General features: G+C 36.0%; 1 protein-coding gene across 2 annotated transcripts in view; it reads right to left on the reverse strand.

The window, feature by feature from the left end:
- Window positions 1–16,369, reverse strand: part of PSMD14 (proteasome 26S subunit, non-ATPase 14) — a 102,143-nt gene that overhangs the window by 7,424 nt on the left and 78,350 nt on the right. For both annotated transcript variants that reach the window (XM_008049920.1, XM_021708500.1), the window contains 2 exons: window positions 13,567–13,641; window positions 10,048–10,173 (listed from right to left, as the gene is read on the reverse strand). In XM_008049920.1, the coding sequence (XP_008048111.1) occupies window positions 10,048–10,173; window positions 13,567–13,641 (201 nt within the window). The remainder of the gene's footprint in view (window positions 1–10,047; window positions 10,174–13,566; window positions 13,642–16,369) is intronic.

Consider the following 16,369-nt stretch of genomic DNA (forward strand, 5'->3'; position numbering starts at 1 on the left):
GTTATAAAACTGAGAAATTAAAAAGTAAGAAGTAGGCCAGGCATGATGGCTCACACTAGTAATTCCACCTACCCAGGAGGCTGAGGCGGGAAGGTAGCTTGAGGCCAGGAGTTCAAGACCAGCCAGGGTAACACAGTAAGGCCCTGCCTCTTTAAAAAGTCAGGTGTGTTGGCATGTGCCTGTAGTCTCAGCTACTTGGGAGGCTGAGGTGAGAGCATCACTTGAGGTCAGGAGTTTGAAGCTGCAGTGAGCTATGACTGGACCACTGCACTCCAGTAGGGGTGATAGAGATCCTATTTCTAAAAATAAAATATTTTAAAATAAGAATAACTTGACAGAAGGACAAAATTCCACTGGCCTGTAAAGAAGGAGCAAATAGCACTCATTTAGTGGTAGGGTGAGCATCTTAATAGTGAAAAAGAGTTCATCTGAGACTTGAATGAAAAGGAGGAGTTGGGATGGGGATATAGTGGAAAGGAGTGCTTCAGGCTAGGAAGCAAGAAAAAGTATTATAAATTAGAAGATCTACAAATTACTCAGTATTTCCACAATATAAGAGTGATAAGAGTCAAAACTAAAGAGGCAAGCAGGAGCCAATTTGGGTTGGATGTCATTCTGGGGCAATAAGACGTCAGTCATCAAAGGCTTTTTAAAAGCAAAGTAGTAACATAAATCAATCTACATTTTTTAAAATGAGGTAAATTTCACAACAGAAAATTATTTTAAAGCACACGATTCAGTGGAATTTAGTACATTCATAATGCTATGCAACCATCACCCCAAAAGTAAACCTAGGACCCACTAAGCTGTTACTTGCCCAAGTCCCTGGCAACTATAGATTTGTGTGTGTGTTTCTATGGATTTATCTATTCTGGATTTTTTCATATAAATGGTATTATATAATATGTGGCCTTTCGTGTCTGCCTTCTTTCACTTAACATAATGTTTTAGAGGTCCACCCTTGATGTAGCATATATCAGTATTTCATTCCTTTTTATGGCTGAATAACATTCCTTTGTATGTATATAACCATGATTTGTTTATTCATTAATCTACTGACAGGCATTTGGATTGTCTACATCTTTGGCTAATGTGAGTAGTGCTACTATGAACATTCATGTACAGATTTTTGTTTGAATCCCTGTTTTCAATTCTTTGGGGTACATACCTAGGAGTGGAATTGCTGGGTAATATGGTAACTATATGTTTGACTTTTTGAGGAACCATCAAATTATTCCATGTTGGATCACCATTTTATACTCCCACTAGTAATGTACATGGGCTCCAATTTCTCTATACCCCTCACAACACTTGTTATTTTCCATTACTTTGACTACAGACATCCTAGTGAGTATGAGGTAATCATTGTAGATTTGATTTGTATTCTCCTAATGACTAATAATGTTGATTGAACATCTTTTTATGTGTTTGTGACTATTTGCATAATTTCTCTGTGGAATTTCTATCTATGTCTTTGCCTATTTTTTATTGGAGTGCCATTTTGTTGTTGAGTTGTAAGAGTTTTTAAATATATTTTAGATATTAGACTCTTATCATATATATAATTTGCAAAAACTCTCTCCCACTCTGTAGGTTGTCTTTTCTCTTTTTTGATAGTTTCCTTTGAGATACACTGATACTCATTTTAGAAAGACCATTCTACAGCATGGAAAATGAATTTGAGTGGGAAAAACTAGAGATGCAAGGAGACCAGTTAGGAGGTAAGGCAGTGGCTGTGGTGATGCAAAGAAGCAGATTAATTCATGAATTAATTTAGTCAGTAGAATGCCTTGTTGATTGACTAGATGTGAGAGAAAGAGGGAAGAGCCATGACATTAATAACAATAGAAGTGGTTGTAGCCATCATTTTATTAAACATATGTCATGAGCTGGATGCTTTTCATATATTATTCCCAATCCTTGACGCAACTGCATTCTAAGAGAAAACAGGATTCAGAGAGGTTGACTTGCCTCTAGCCATATAGGCAATAAGTAATGAAACTGTGGCTTAACCACAGTCCTATTTATCTCCAAAGAACTCAAGGAAACACTTGTGGCAATTAGTAAAATCATCACTTTTCAATGACACATCCTGAAGAACAATAATAACGTCAAATCCATGGTTTATTAGGTGGCCCTGAATAGCACATAGATTTTTTTTTTTTTTTGAGTTGGAGTCTCACTCTGTCGCCCAGACTGGAGTGCAGTGGCCGCTCCCGGCCACCGCAGCCTCAACCTGCTGGGCTCCGGCGATCCTTCCACCTCAGCCTTCCCAGTAGCCGGAATTACAGGCATGCGCTACCATGCCCGGCTGATTTTTTGATTTATTGTAGAGATGAGGTCTTGCTGCCCAGGCGGGTCTCGAACCCGCGGGCTCAGGCAATCCGCTCACCTCAGCCTCCCAAAGGCGCGGGATTACAGGCTGAGCCACTGAGCCCGGCTAGATTATTTTTTAAAATTTTATAGAGAATTCACATTTAAAATATAATTACATGAAATAGGGATGAAAAATAAAAATCAAATGTGCATATGTACATGTGCTCATATGTGTTTAATTAACAGAAATTGTAATCCAGCTTGTTGAAAAAAAATTTCTATGGCAGAATCTGCCAGTTGCCTACCTAATATCCATTTTCCCCATCGTCTTTTGTAACAAAACTGATTTTACTAATGGTATCATTCTCCCAGCTAAAAGACTACATTAAATAGACTTTTCTTGCAGCCAGATGTGTCCATCTGACTAATTTCTGCCAATGAGAGATATGCAGCTGACCCTTAAAGAACACAGGGAATGGGGGCTGGGGTGCCAACTCCCCTCACAGTTGAAAATCTGCATGTAACTTTAACTCCTCCAAAACTTAACTACTCATAGCCTATTGCTGTCTAGAAGTCTTACTGATAACATAGTCAATTAATAAATATTTTGTTATATATTGTTTTATTGCAATAAAGCAAGCTAGAGAAAAGAAAATATTGTTAACAAAAGCATAAGACAAAATACATTTACGATACTGAACTGTATTTATAGATAACATAAGTTTACATCATCTGTTTACAAGATGAACTATCTATCTGAAATGGTGGGCAGCTGCAGCTGTAGACTTCAATCTATAGTATGTATCAAGCAACCCAACTTTTTCTTATCATGTCATGAAATTTCTCCACTTCTTGGGAGTACTTCCAGCATCACTAATGGCATGTTGCATGTGTCCCATGGTGTTATTCAAGGTTTATGCCATTGCACTAAACATGATGAAAAATACTGACAACCTCAAGAGATCACATTTTACGGCAATTTACACATAGAGATGATTAGTGTTGCATGGTATTTTAAATGAATACTTGCAACAGTTGAGCTCACTGCAATAGCAACAGGAGGTGCCTATGAAATCAGTATGTACTATGAAATCAGTATGTACTATAGCTAATTTTATGCAATTATGATTTAATTCAGCATCTTTACATGTGTTTACAGTTCTCTCAACTGAGAATAACATCTGTGTAAGTTTTGACAAATTTTAGCTTTTATAATAAATTTGTATATATATGATGGTAGTAAATGATAAAATAGACTATTATCTATTTTATTTTATGCATTTGTGACATACCTTTTTCTTACTCTTTGTTTCAATTTTCTAGGCTATGTAGTTTGAGTTTTTTCAAATTGTTGCAAATTTCAAAAAAATTTCCCAATATACTTATGGACAAAAATCCATGTAGTTCTTGTTCAAGGGTCAATTGTAATCAGAGGGTTGTGTGGAACTTATGGAAAAGATCCTGAAAAAGAATTGATTTAACCCCCTTTTGCCCTTTTCTCTTCCTGTTGCATGAAACTTAGATGGGATGGCTAAAGCTCTAGCAATCAACCTGGATCATGACCTAAAGGATGGAAGCCAATACAAGGACAGCAGAGCAGAAAGATAGAAGGGACCTAGATTTCTGATGACTTTGAAGTTCCATACTGACCTTGAAGTACAAAAGGCATACATTTCTATCTTATTTATGTCATTATTTTGAGCTAACACAACCTTAGATATACGAGAAGGAACCCCCAGAATGCAGAATCTTCTTTTGGAGGGAATGTAGACCTTCAGTATCATAAATGTATTTTCTTTTATGCTTTTGTTAATGTTATTTTCTTTTCTCTAGCTTGCTTTATTGCCTTATAATACAGGTTTCCCCCACTAGGAACCCATCAGCATCAGTCCATATCGCACTGAGTGTTCAACAGTGTTTGACCCAAAATGGCGTAAAACCTGCCATAACCACCTGATCTCACCCTGAGTAACTTTTCTTTTTGTTTCCCTGGATGAAAAAAGTCCACAAAGGGAAACATTTTGCTGATGTGGAAGAGGTGAAACAAAAAATGTCAGAAGCACTAAAAGGCAACAAAATTGACTAATTCAAAAACTGTTTTGAGCAGTAGAAAAAGCACAATAAGTCCGTTACATCAGAGAGTACTTTGAACTTGACTACAGTTTAAATATGTAAGAATAAATACACAATTTTTTATAAATAAATTCTGGCTTTTTGGGGGCACCCCTTGTAACACTTGCTTAATGCAAAAACAGAAAATAATTCAGTTTTGGAGATGATATTACCAACATAATATGCTGACAAAAGTATAGAAGATAAAGAGATGCCTTTGAAAAAGGGGGGAGGTAATATGGTAGAAATTTTCTTCAAATTGTCATACAATTTAACTTTTTACTTCTAACAGCAGGTTCTAGATATTTCTCTTAATCCTTGCAAAATTTTATGTTTCATAATAAATCCTTAAAAGAGAACATGTTGGTTTGAAAAGTTATATGCAGTTAAAATGGAAAGATGGTACATTTTCCTAAACCTTTTTTAAATTTAAAAAGAAAAAAAAATTTCTACTTAATTTTTTTCTTTGACAACTTAAATAGGATTTTTTTCATGTTTATATGCCATTTTTTCAGTGAGTTTTATAACCCTTTTGTTCAAATTATTATTACTAAAAATATATCTTACAGGAATTCATAGGATATTTTGCATTTTGGGGTACTAGCTCTTTCTGTGTTATAGGTACAAATATTTTCTCCAGTCTGACTCATAACGAGCACTCAATACATGTTAGTTATTTTTATTGAAGATAAACTTTATTGTCAGTTTATCACATTGCTAAAAGCTCACATTGGTATTCTTACTAGAATTATATAGTAACATTTGGGAAGCTTGGTAGCAGCTTTATAATACTGAATCTTCTTATTTGGAAACATGGTGTGTCTCAGTTTATTCACAAATGTTTTTAGTTTTCTTCACATAAGTCTTATACATTTATATTTCTTATGATGATTATTCCCGAATATTTTAGATGCTATTGTGAACTGATTTGCCTATTATGTTTTTCTGGTTTTTTTTTTTTGAGTTAGAGTCTCACTCTATTGCCGAGACTGGAGTACAATGGCACACTCACAGTCACCACAGCCTCAAACTGCTGGGCTCAGGAAATCCTTCTGTCTCGGCCTTCCTAGTAACTGGAACCACAAGTGTGTGCCACCACATCCAGTTAATTTTTTCTTGATTTATTGTACAGATGAGGTCTCATCAAGTTGCCCAGGCTGGTCTCGAACCCCTGGGCTCAGGCAATCTTCTCACCTTGGTTTCCCAAAGTGCTGAGATTAGAGTTGTGAGTCACAGTGCCTGGCCCCTATTACATTTTTCAACTGCTTCCAACCTATGTAACAGTGGTTACTACCTACATAATTCTTGATTATAACAGTTCTAACAGTTTTCTAGTTTGATCTCTCAGATTTCTGTTTGATTACAAACATATCCTATCATATTCACATAATGGTAACCTTGCCTGTTTTCCTTAATATTTATATCTTTTGTTTTTCTTGTTATATTATATTAGCAAAAAATGAGATTTTCTCATTTAATACAGATATTGTAGTATAATTGTATACTTACATATTTTATGTGTAAGCATATAAAAGAAATATTCAAACTTTCTTTCAGGTTACTAAGTAGGTCAATATTTCCACTGAAAAGGAAACTGTCAGATCTCAGAATTTACATAGCTGCATGCTTGAAAACAAAGCAAATTTTTGTTTCTATGCTATTCTTTAAATGTTCTTTTGTAATTCAATTTTTCACCTGCACATTCATTTACAAATATGTAATCAAATATTATCAAAAATTTTAAAAAATAGCAGATGCATCTTGGCATGAATAAATTAGGAGACTTGGAATAACAGAGCTGTGGGTGTAATAGTTCAGTAATTAGAAAAATCAAATGCCTCATAATAATCAAGTAGAATTTCTGTGTAGTAATCTGACTTGAAATTGAAAACTTGGGACACAGGAATTTAATTATTTTCTAACCTTCTTTCACTTTAGGACCTAAATGGCATATAGCAGTAATTACCTTAGTTTAAAACACCAACCAATTAAAAAGAATACTATGAAGAATTGGTAGCATGGGCCTTTCTTTTTATATTTTAAGTGTTACTAAAAAAATCCACCGTATTTCTTTCAATCACAGAGGGAATTACATTCCCAAATTTGGACTCTTTCATATCACAGCTTACACATTGTTTTCATTTTATAACCAAACCTTACAAGTTTTTGAGTACTACAGAGATTTTTTAAAACTGTAAAATAGGAAAAACTTCTGTGGATGGGCAGCAGTAACCATAAATAGGTTATTTCCTGGCAGTGGTACCAATACGAATTTACTTAAATGTGTAATGTTACAGAGAAGTAAAAACCATTCCTACAGTCTGCTGAATAATAAATTATTACTTTTTTATTTATAAAAGGTTAACTATTTTTAAAATGATAATTTTTTTTCCTTCTTCTAATCTCCACAGCATAAAAACATACACTAGAAAGACAAAAAGAAGTTTCCATACAATCTAGCACTATAGAGGATTTCTAGTTGAAACACTATAATCAGGGCATGATCTTGAAAACCAAACCTAATTCTGGGAATTTCATTTGCATGGGCCCAATAACTTTATTTCAAAGCTCATTTCTCTCAAAATACTTGTTGCATTTTAAACACTGTCCAATTGGATAAAATTTTTGTAAGATATCTTTATTTTAAAAGGGGAAATATTACTTTTTGGGTGTAACAACCAATATCAATCTTAATTATGACCCTAAAATCTTGAGCTCCAGCCTTTACTATTTAGTCCCATATTTCTAAATGCTTGTTTAAAAATAAACTCCTTCCTTAGTCCTTCTACTTCTGACTAAATTGGAAGTGCTAGTGGTACCAACATACTTCTAGTAATCTAGGCAGAAAACCTTGAGTTATCTTTGATGAACTCTTTCACTTCATCTACTCAACCAGTGCCATGCTTCACTTGTCTATTGACACCTTCATTCTCAATGCCACTACGGTAATCTAGACACTTTGTACCTTTTGTTGGGGTAATAACCAGCTCCCCTTAAATAGAATCTCCACTTCAAATCTCCTCAATACTGATGTGAAATTATGTTTCTAGTCAGGTTCTAGGGATATCATAACTCTGATATTTAAAAAAAAAATCACTCTTATCCTAATATTCCAAGTCCTGTTACTTAAAAAACTTTATAAAACTTAATCACCCACTATTCCACTCTCATTTAGCTAAGCATACTGTTTCCCAAACATGTCTTCTGCCTTTTTTTTAACTCATCATCTCTCCTTAACACCCCCATGACCTTGGTAGCCACACTTTTACTCTCTACTTCTGAGTTCATCTTGTTTAGATTCCACATATAATTCAGATCATATAGTATTTGTTTCTCCATGCCTGGCTTATTCCACGTAACATAATGTCCTCCAGGTTCATCCATGTTGTTGTAAATCACAGGATTTCCTTCTTTTTAAGGATGAATAGTATTCCATTGTGTATATACACACCCTACATTTTCTCTATCCATTCGTCTGCTGATTGACACTTAGGTTGACTCCATTATCTTGGCTATTGTGAATAACAGTCCAGTGAATTCTCTTTGAGATACCGACTGCATTTCCTTTGGATATATACCCAGTAGTGGGGTTGTGGGATCTGTAAATGTCTTAAGGGAGTTTCCAGCTTCTGGTAGTCTCAAGCATTCTTTGGCTGGTAGCAACATAACTCCAGTCTTTAACTGGGTTTGGTAGTTCAGTGTATCTTTTAGGTATACAGTTCAACCTAGAACAAGTATTTTTCAATTTTTCAGACCAAAACCCACATAAAAAATAGGGTTTATATTTTGACCCAGTACATGCAAACAGATATGTATATGTCTGTATATATTACAACAAAAGTTTTACAAAATAATGTTTACTCTTATCACATATTATATATTCCCTAGCCTTTGTCTGGGATGTTTATTTTGAGTTGGAGTCTCACTCCATCACCAAGACTGGAGTGCAGTGGCATGCTCCCGGCCACTGCAGCCTCGACCTGCTGGGCTCCGGCAATCCTTCCGCCTCAGCCTTCTAAGTAGCTGGAACTATAGGCGCGCACAACCATGCCTGGCTAATTTTTGATTTATTGTAGAGATGAGGTCTTGCCAAGTTGCCCAGGCAGGTCTCAAACCCACGGGCTCAGGCAATCCACTCACCTCAGCCTCCCAAAGCACGGGATTACAGGCTAAGCCACCAAGCCCGGCTTGGGATGTTTATTTTACCTAGAATGACATTCCTCTGTTTGTTCAAATATTACTCATGCTTTAAGGCTAGGTTAAATATTGTTATTCTCTAATATAGCAAACTGGGTCTTAGCTTGAAACTCTGAGCCCTCAACTCCTTCAGGGCTTCACATGGACTTTCCTATGGCATTGTTTCTCTAATGTCTAACTTTAAAAATATACACATCTCCTGGAAATTTTGTTAAAATGTAGATTCTGAATTAGTAGGTCTGAGTGTCTGCAATTCTAGTAAGATCCCAGGTGATGCTCATGCAGCTGGTCTGTGGACAATTTGAATACTAAGGTGTTATAGAACAGACTGAGTTTTGACTAGTGCTCTTGTTCCACATGCATTTGAAATGAATGTATATAATTGAAACAGAATAAAATACAGTCAAAATGAGAAAGAAAATATATAATATGTAATAAGAGTAAATATTATTTTGTAAAACTTTTGTTGCAATAATATATACACACATATCTGTTTGCATGTACTGGGCCAAAATATAAACCCTATTTTTTATGTGGGTTTTGCTCTGAAAAATGGAAAAATACTTGTTTTAGGTTGAACTGTATACCCAAAAGATACACTGAACTACCAAACCCAGTTAAAGATTGGAGTTATGTTGCTATCAGCCAAAGAACGCTTGAGACTACGAGAAGCTGGAAACTCCCTAAAGGCTTTGAAGGGAGCATGGCCCTGCTTGATTTTGAACTTTTAGCCTCCAGAATTGTGAAAGAATACATTTCTGTTGTTTTAAACCATCTCACATTATAACAATTTTGTCATGGCAATCATACTTAACATCATCTTTTTTTTTTTCATAGCACTAATCAATGTATTTTGGCGTGTTTATTTGTTTTCCTTCCATTTCCTATATCAGAAAGGAAGTTCCTGGAGAACAGGGACCTTTTATGCTCTACTGTTTACCATATTCCTGGTGTCTGGCACATACTAGATTTTTCAATAAATAATTATTAAATGAAAAACAGAAACATTCATAAAATAAATTACACGCAATTAGGAAATGTTGCTATTGTTGTCTACATCCCCTCACTCCCCTTCCCTTCCAAGAAAAAGTCCCCTGAATAATGTAGTGATTTCAAGTGTGCAGCTATATTACATGGTCTACATAGGGATTGGCAATCTACGTCTGTGAGCCTAATCTGGTCAGCTGATTGTTTTAATAGAATCCAGACACATTTATTCCTTTACATATTATCTATGGCTGCTTTTGTACAATGGCAGAGGTGAGTAGTTGCAAGAGACCGGATGGTATGAAAAGTAAATATTTATTACCTTATTTACAAAACAGGCTTCACTGTTTTTAATTACTTATTTATACAGTGCTTGGCAACTAATCATACATATTCCAAAGACTATAAAAAACAAATGTTGAAAGTAACTTTTACCTTATTATAATTCTTGGCTAATTCCAACATCTCTTTTACCACTGATTCATTGTGTTTACAATGTTCACTGTAGTCCTGAAGTGTCAAGCCTTCCATCCAACTCTTCTTATGCAAATTTAGCAACATCTAAAAAATATCAAGAAAAAGTAATTCTTTTTCTGCCTTGAGGATAGTCCCATCATTTGAGAAAAAAACTTTTTGGAATTAATGAATTTAAACTAAATTGTATTAATTCAAATAAACTCCAATTAAAATTCCCCTAAATTTATACTAATATAACTTAAGGAGTGTTCCAACCCCATGGACTTTGTATTTGCTGTGCTACTTAGAAGGCTATTCTTATCTTTGCATAACTTAACTTTCTCCTCTTCCTTAGAGATAGATGACTTCCCTAATGATGCTATCTAAAAAGCCACCTCATACTATCTTAGTCTATCTTCCTTTAACCTGCTGTATTGTTTTTATAACACTTATGAATACCTGAAATTTTTGTTTAGTTGTTTCCAACATCTATTTATACTAATATAATACATTTATCTCCCCCTAAAGGGGAAATCAAGAGGGCAGGGACTTTGCCTTGTTTATTTCAGGATTACCAGGATCTAGATTCTAGAACTGTGTCTAATCACGGCAAATACTGAATAAATATCTGTTGAATGAATGAAATGAATGAAACTTATTACACAGAGAATCTCTATTTTTCATATAGTCTAGCTTTCAAATGCCAAAAAAAAGAGGCAAATACCCCATGTACCGAATGACCTTGTGTCAATCTTTCTGAGTCTCAGTTAACAGATCTATGAGTTAAGAGCTTATATTAGATCATCTTGAAGTTTCCTTCAAATTCTAATATCCCATCTATAATGTAAAAACCAAAAATTTCTTTATTATCAAAATGAAAAGCCATGAAACTGGGAAGTAAATCAAAGATTCATCCATTTTGCAAACTACATCAGCAAATTGGGGTTGGGCAGTCTTACTCTACACATTTTCTTCAATTGAGGACTATCATTGAAGAAGTTGATTTTTTTTGGTTTATTTTCTTTTGATGATGAACAAAAAGTTCCCCCATTCCCTTCCTATGGCTCCAAGGGCAAGAATAATATGCAAAAAAATTAGAAAAGCACTGCACAGTTAACTCCAATTTTTCTGATTGCTTCCCAGCATCTCCACTGATACTGATTTAGAAAAGAGAGTCTTAGGAAATTTTGGTGCAGCTGTTACTACCTATGCTATAAAGTTACCTATAATTCAGTGTTGAGAACTGGATTTCCCTACCACTTCAAAAGCAAACAAAGAAAGGTCTCAAGGAGCAGCAAGATATTCCTACCATGCCTGAACAAAGATTCCATTGGGATCCTCAAGTAAGGCTTGGGATTAAGTATACAGGTTGGGCAGGTTAAGAGTAAAGGCAGGGCTTTTGTTATTAAGAAAGCGGCTGAACTGAGCTATTAAAAACATAAACATAGCCTCTTGTGGCTCAGCCTGTAATTCCAGGCCTTTGGGAGGCTGAGGTGAGTGGATTGCCTGAGCCCACGGGTTCGAGACCCGCCTGGGCAGTGAGACCTCATCTCTACAATAAATCAAAAAATCAGTCGGGCGTGGCAGCGCATGCCTGTAGTTCCAGCTACTTGGAAGGCTGAGGCGAAAGGATCGCCGGAACCCAGCAGGTCGAGGCTGTCGTGGCCGGGAGCGGCCACTGCACTCCAGTCTGGGCGACAGAGTGACACTCCAACTCAAAATAAATAAATAAATAAATAATAAAATAAAAACATAACAGTAATTAATGTTAAGTGCCATTAATAATGTTTTGATGCCAAGGTTAATGACTAAATTTATGAGATAGCCAAAGAAAGAAAAAGAAAAATTGATGTAATTAGCTCGATAGAATGTCAGATATCAGATGCCCTTTTTTTTTTTTGAGTTGGAGTCTCACTCTATCGCCCAGACTGGAGTGCAGTGGCCGCTCCCGGCCACCGCAGCCTCGACCTGCTGGGCTCCAGCGATTCTTCCGCCTCAGCCTTCCAAGTAGCTGGAACTACAGGCGCGTGCTACCACGCCCAGCTAATTTTTTGATTTGTTGTAGAGATGAGGTCTCACCAAGTTGCCTAGGCGGGTTTCGAACCCGTGGGCTCAGACAGTTCACTCACCTCAGCCTCCCAAGGCGCGGGATTACAGGCTGAGCCACCGAGCCCGGCTCAGATGCCCTTTTTTACAGCCTGTATTCACTCTATGTAAAATTTAAAGTGTTGAAATATACTTAAAGCAATCAACTAAATCTATCACAGCAGAAGTAAATTTGGGGACAGAGTAAACAGTTGGAAGAGAGCTTTATCGGATCCTTCATGCCAAGGGAGAATGGGTCCCTCGCTTCCCTCACAAATAACTATGCTCAAGCACCTGGGCCCTTCACATACATTTGTGGATGGCTTCCATCTTGTAAACACATATCTATCAAACTTTAAAATACAAAAATAGAATTCTTCTTTCAAAAAATCTTATATTACACATCCTGCTCTCCAATATATAAATTACATTAAAAATGGGAGTGATCTAGCTGAAAGAAGAAGCAAGTCTTGAGAGCTCAACTTACTCCTTTCCCTGCTTGCCATGCCTCAGAATCCCATTCTAAGGCACTGTGGTGAAAAACAGTTGGAACTATTAAGAATGGTCTTATTTTCTACTGACACTTTATCACTTTCAGATTTGAGAGCAGAATCAGTAACCAAAATGTACTAGTTATCAATACTAAACTCATTGTTCTTTAAAAAAAAATTTTTAAAGACTTTGCCAGAGAGAAATACAATAATCTAATTTGGTAGATGAATCATTGTAATAGTAAAGAAGGAAAAGGTGGTTCAGACTATAATTTTTAAAAACAACAAGCAGTGTTAAATATTTGGCATTAGTTGGGAGAAAAACTGTACTAGAAACAATCCCAAAATAGCAGAAACAAACAAAAGAATGCTAATCCACCAAAATACTAGGTAATGCTCAAAAGTAAATCAAATGTTAAAAAGTTTGGTATAAGGGATGAGAATCTAGTTCAAAATACCTGAAGACCCTATACTGTTCCCTTGACTCACTTTTAGTTTACCCCTAGATAAACATGATGCGCTTTCAAAATTATTACATAATTACAATTTAACTTACTCCTCTCAAATTTAGAAAGCTATATATTTAGTAGCTTAATTACAAAAGGTCATTTTATTAGAGAAAATACATTTAAAAAATCAAAAAACTAAGAGAAATATTTTTATGATTGTTCATAAAACTGGAATGCTTGACTTGTTTCCTATTTCTTCTTCTTCCACTTTAGCCTCTACCAGCAAGGTAAAATATGTCTTTCAACATGTCCAGTAAAATATTCCTTTATTTTATGCTGCAAGTCACCAGCAACGGCAAAAAAATTTGGAAACATAAAGATGTCAACAATTCTAATTTAAATCATATACCAGATAATAGTCTAAATGTTTTAAAAAAGATGTTTTCCTCCCATAAGATAAAAATTAAACTTACCTTCTGTTCCAGTTCATTTTTCCGATAGTTAATAGTAATGGAATAATAATGTCTGTTTAGTCCATGAATTAATGCCTACATAGATAAATGATTTTTAAAAGGACAAATTAATATTCTTCATCTAAAAAAATACAAATGTTTAAAACTGTTGACATATCCTGCATATAATACCTTTATCATCTTCTGAAAAAGACAGTTTATTGTTAAGCAAATTAAGATTACGTTAAAATATTCTTCTCAGCTATGGGTTTAGAAGTGAGATTTAGAGGGACTGGTTATACATTCTTTAAGCCATGATATAGAACAACATAAATTCAACAGTTTCAGAGTCAGATGTAAGGTTTAATCTCATCATAACCTAAGTTCTAAATTAACTATTCATAACTTATTAAACTTATTCATAACTTATTTTATGACACTTGTGGGGGGGGGGTTCTTTCAAAGAGAAAGCCTTCAACTTCCCAGCTTCCAGGACTGTCAGAAACAAATTTGTTGGGCCAGGCGCAGTGGCTCATGCCTATAATCCCAGTACTTTGGGAGGCTGAAGTGAGAGGATTGCCTGAGCCTATGGGTTCGAGACCAGCCTGGTCAATTTGGCGAGAACTCATCTCTACAATAAAGCAAAAAATTAGCCGGGTACAGTGGTATGTGCCTGTAGTTCCAGCTACTTGGAAGGCCGAGACGGAGGAATTGCCTGAGCCCAGCAGGTCGAGGCAGCGGTGGCCAGGAGCACACCACTGCCCTCCAGCCTGAGTGACAGAGTGAGACTCCTACTCAAAAATAAAAAAAGAAAAGAAAAGAAAAGAAATAAATTTGTTTATAGAAAAAAAAGTCATAATAATTCACTTGTTTCTTTACCTACATTCATCTGGGGTTTTTCTTTTTTTAATTCAGTTTTGATGCATTCAAGTAATTGTGTCCACGCATGTCTCTAAATTAACAATGTGGAGTTTGTTCTTTTTTTAATTTTTAACTTTAATTTTTATAATTTATTTTAAAGATGTGGAGTACAATTCAGGATTAGGTATACAAGTGAATACTGTACAAGTAAAGTTTGGACCTTCCTTCGGTCCCCACTTTGCCTTGTTTGAGATCAGGTACCCTTATTGATGTTGTACTCTCCCACCCCGGCAGTATCCTGCTACTGCCAATCCCTTTCTTATAGTATTATGGTAAATGTTCAGGGTCTGCTTATGAGTGAGAACATGTGGTACTCTGTTCTTTGTTTCTGTGAGAAATCACTCAGTATTATAGACTCTAAATCCATCCAAGTTGCTGTGAAGTCCATATGTTTGTCCTCCTTTATGGTTGCATAATATTCCATCGTGTATAAGTACACTTTTCTTTATCAGGTCTATTTTAGATGGGCAGCACAACTGGTTCCATGTTTTTGTTATTGTGAATAGTGCTGCAATAAACATGGGTGTGCAGGTATTGGGTCTATCTAGTTCATGTTCTTAATCCAATGACATGCAATCTCACTAACCAAATTTTTTTCACTGTACTCAATACCAAGACAAACAGGCCAATTAAGTAAATCTTAAGCTAATGGCAAGGCTTTAATTAAGAAATAATAACCCTGTATGTGCTGGAATCAATTTATAATGGCCCAAATATCTAACTCTAGCAACAGGGGTTCAATTTAGGCTTAGAATGATACCTGGTGACCAAAAGGACCCCTCTAGCAGCTGAGAAAAGAACGAAAGTAGAGAAATACACCTTCTATATACCTTTGAATCCAAATACAAAATATGTATATTTTGATTGATTGATTGACAGGGTCTCACCCTGTCACCTAGTCTAGAGTGGAATATTTTAAACAAGTATAAAAACAAAAAGGGCTTTTGGATTAACTCTCAGGAATCTAAAGACAAAGCTAACCAAACTACCACTCTCTAACTAATTAATTTTTACAGTGTAAGTCTTAAGGTGTTATTGAGGTAGGAAAAAGAACATTAAAGAAAATATTTTTTAGGCTGGGCATGGTGGTTCATGCCTATAATCCCAGCACTTTGGGAGGCCGAGGCAGGAGAATTACTTGAGCCCAGGAGTTTGAGACTGGTTTGGGCAACATAGCAAGACCTCATTTCTACATAAAATCCAAAAATTGGCCAGGAGTGGTGGTAGGCACCTGTAGTCCCAGATACTGGGAAGGCTGAGGTAGAAGTATTGCTTGAGCCCAGGAGTTTGAGGCTATGATGATCCTTGATTGCACCACTGTACTCCAGACAGAGACGCCCACTCGGAAAAAAAAAAAAAAAAAAACTTTATAAAGCCAGATGTGGTGGTTCACACTTATAATCCCAGTATTTTGAGAGGCTGAGGCAAGAGGATTGCCTGAGCCCAGAGTTCAAGACCAACAACATGGTGAGACCTCATCTCTACAATTAAAAAAAAAATAAGCAGGGCATGGTGTGGCATGCTTGTAGTCTGAGCTACTTGGAAGGCTGGGGCCAAAGGATTGCCTGAGCCCAACAGGTGATAGCCATGATGGTGCCACTGCACTTAGCCTGGGCGACACAGTAAGACTCTGACTCAAACAAAAAAAGAAAAAAAAATTTTAAAGAGGTCTCACTCTCAAATGCCTAGGCTCAAGTGATCCTCCTGCCTCAACCAAGTAAGAGAACATTTGATGAATACCTTGTATCTATTTTATATATGACATCTTCTAACCTTCACAGCAATACAGTAAGGTAGGCCAATTACATTTGTAATTTAACAGGTTTAAAAAAATAAGACACAGCCGGGCTCGGTGGCTCAGCCTGTAATCCCATGCCTTTGGGAGGCTGAGGTGAGCGGATTG

Source organism: Carlito syrichta, unplaced genomic scaffold, assembly GCF_000164805.1.
Source record: "Carlito syrichta isolate Samal-C Ts95f unplaced genomic scaffold, Tarsius_syrichta-2.0.1 Scaffold139321, whole genome shotgun sequence".
In the NCBI taxonomy this organism is placed as follows: domain Eukaryota; kingdom Metazoa; phylum Chordata; class Mammalia; order Primates; family Tarsiidae; genus Carlito; species Carlito syrichta.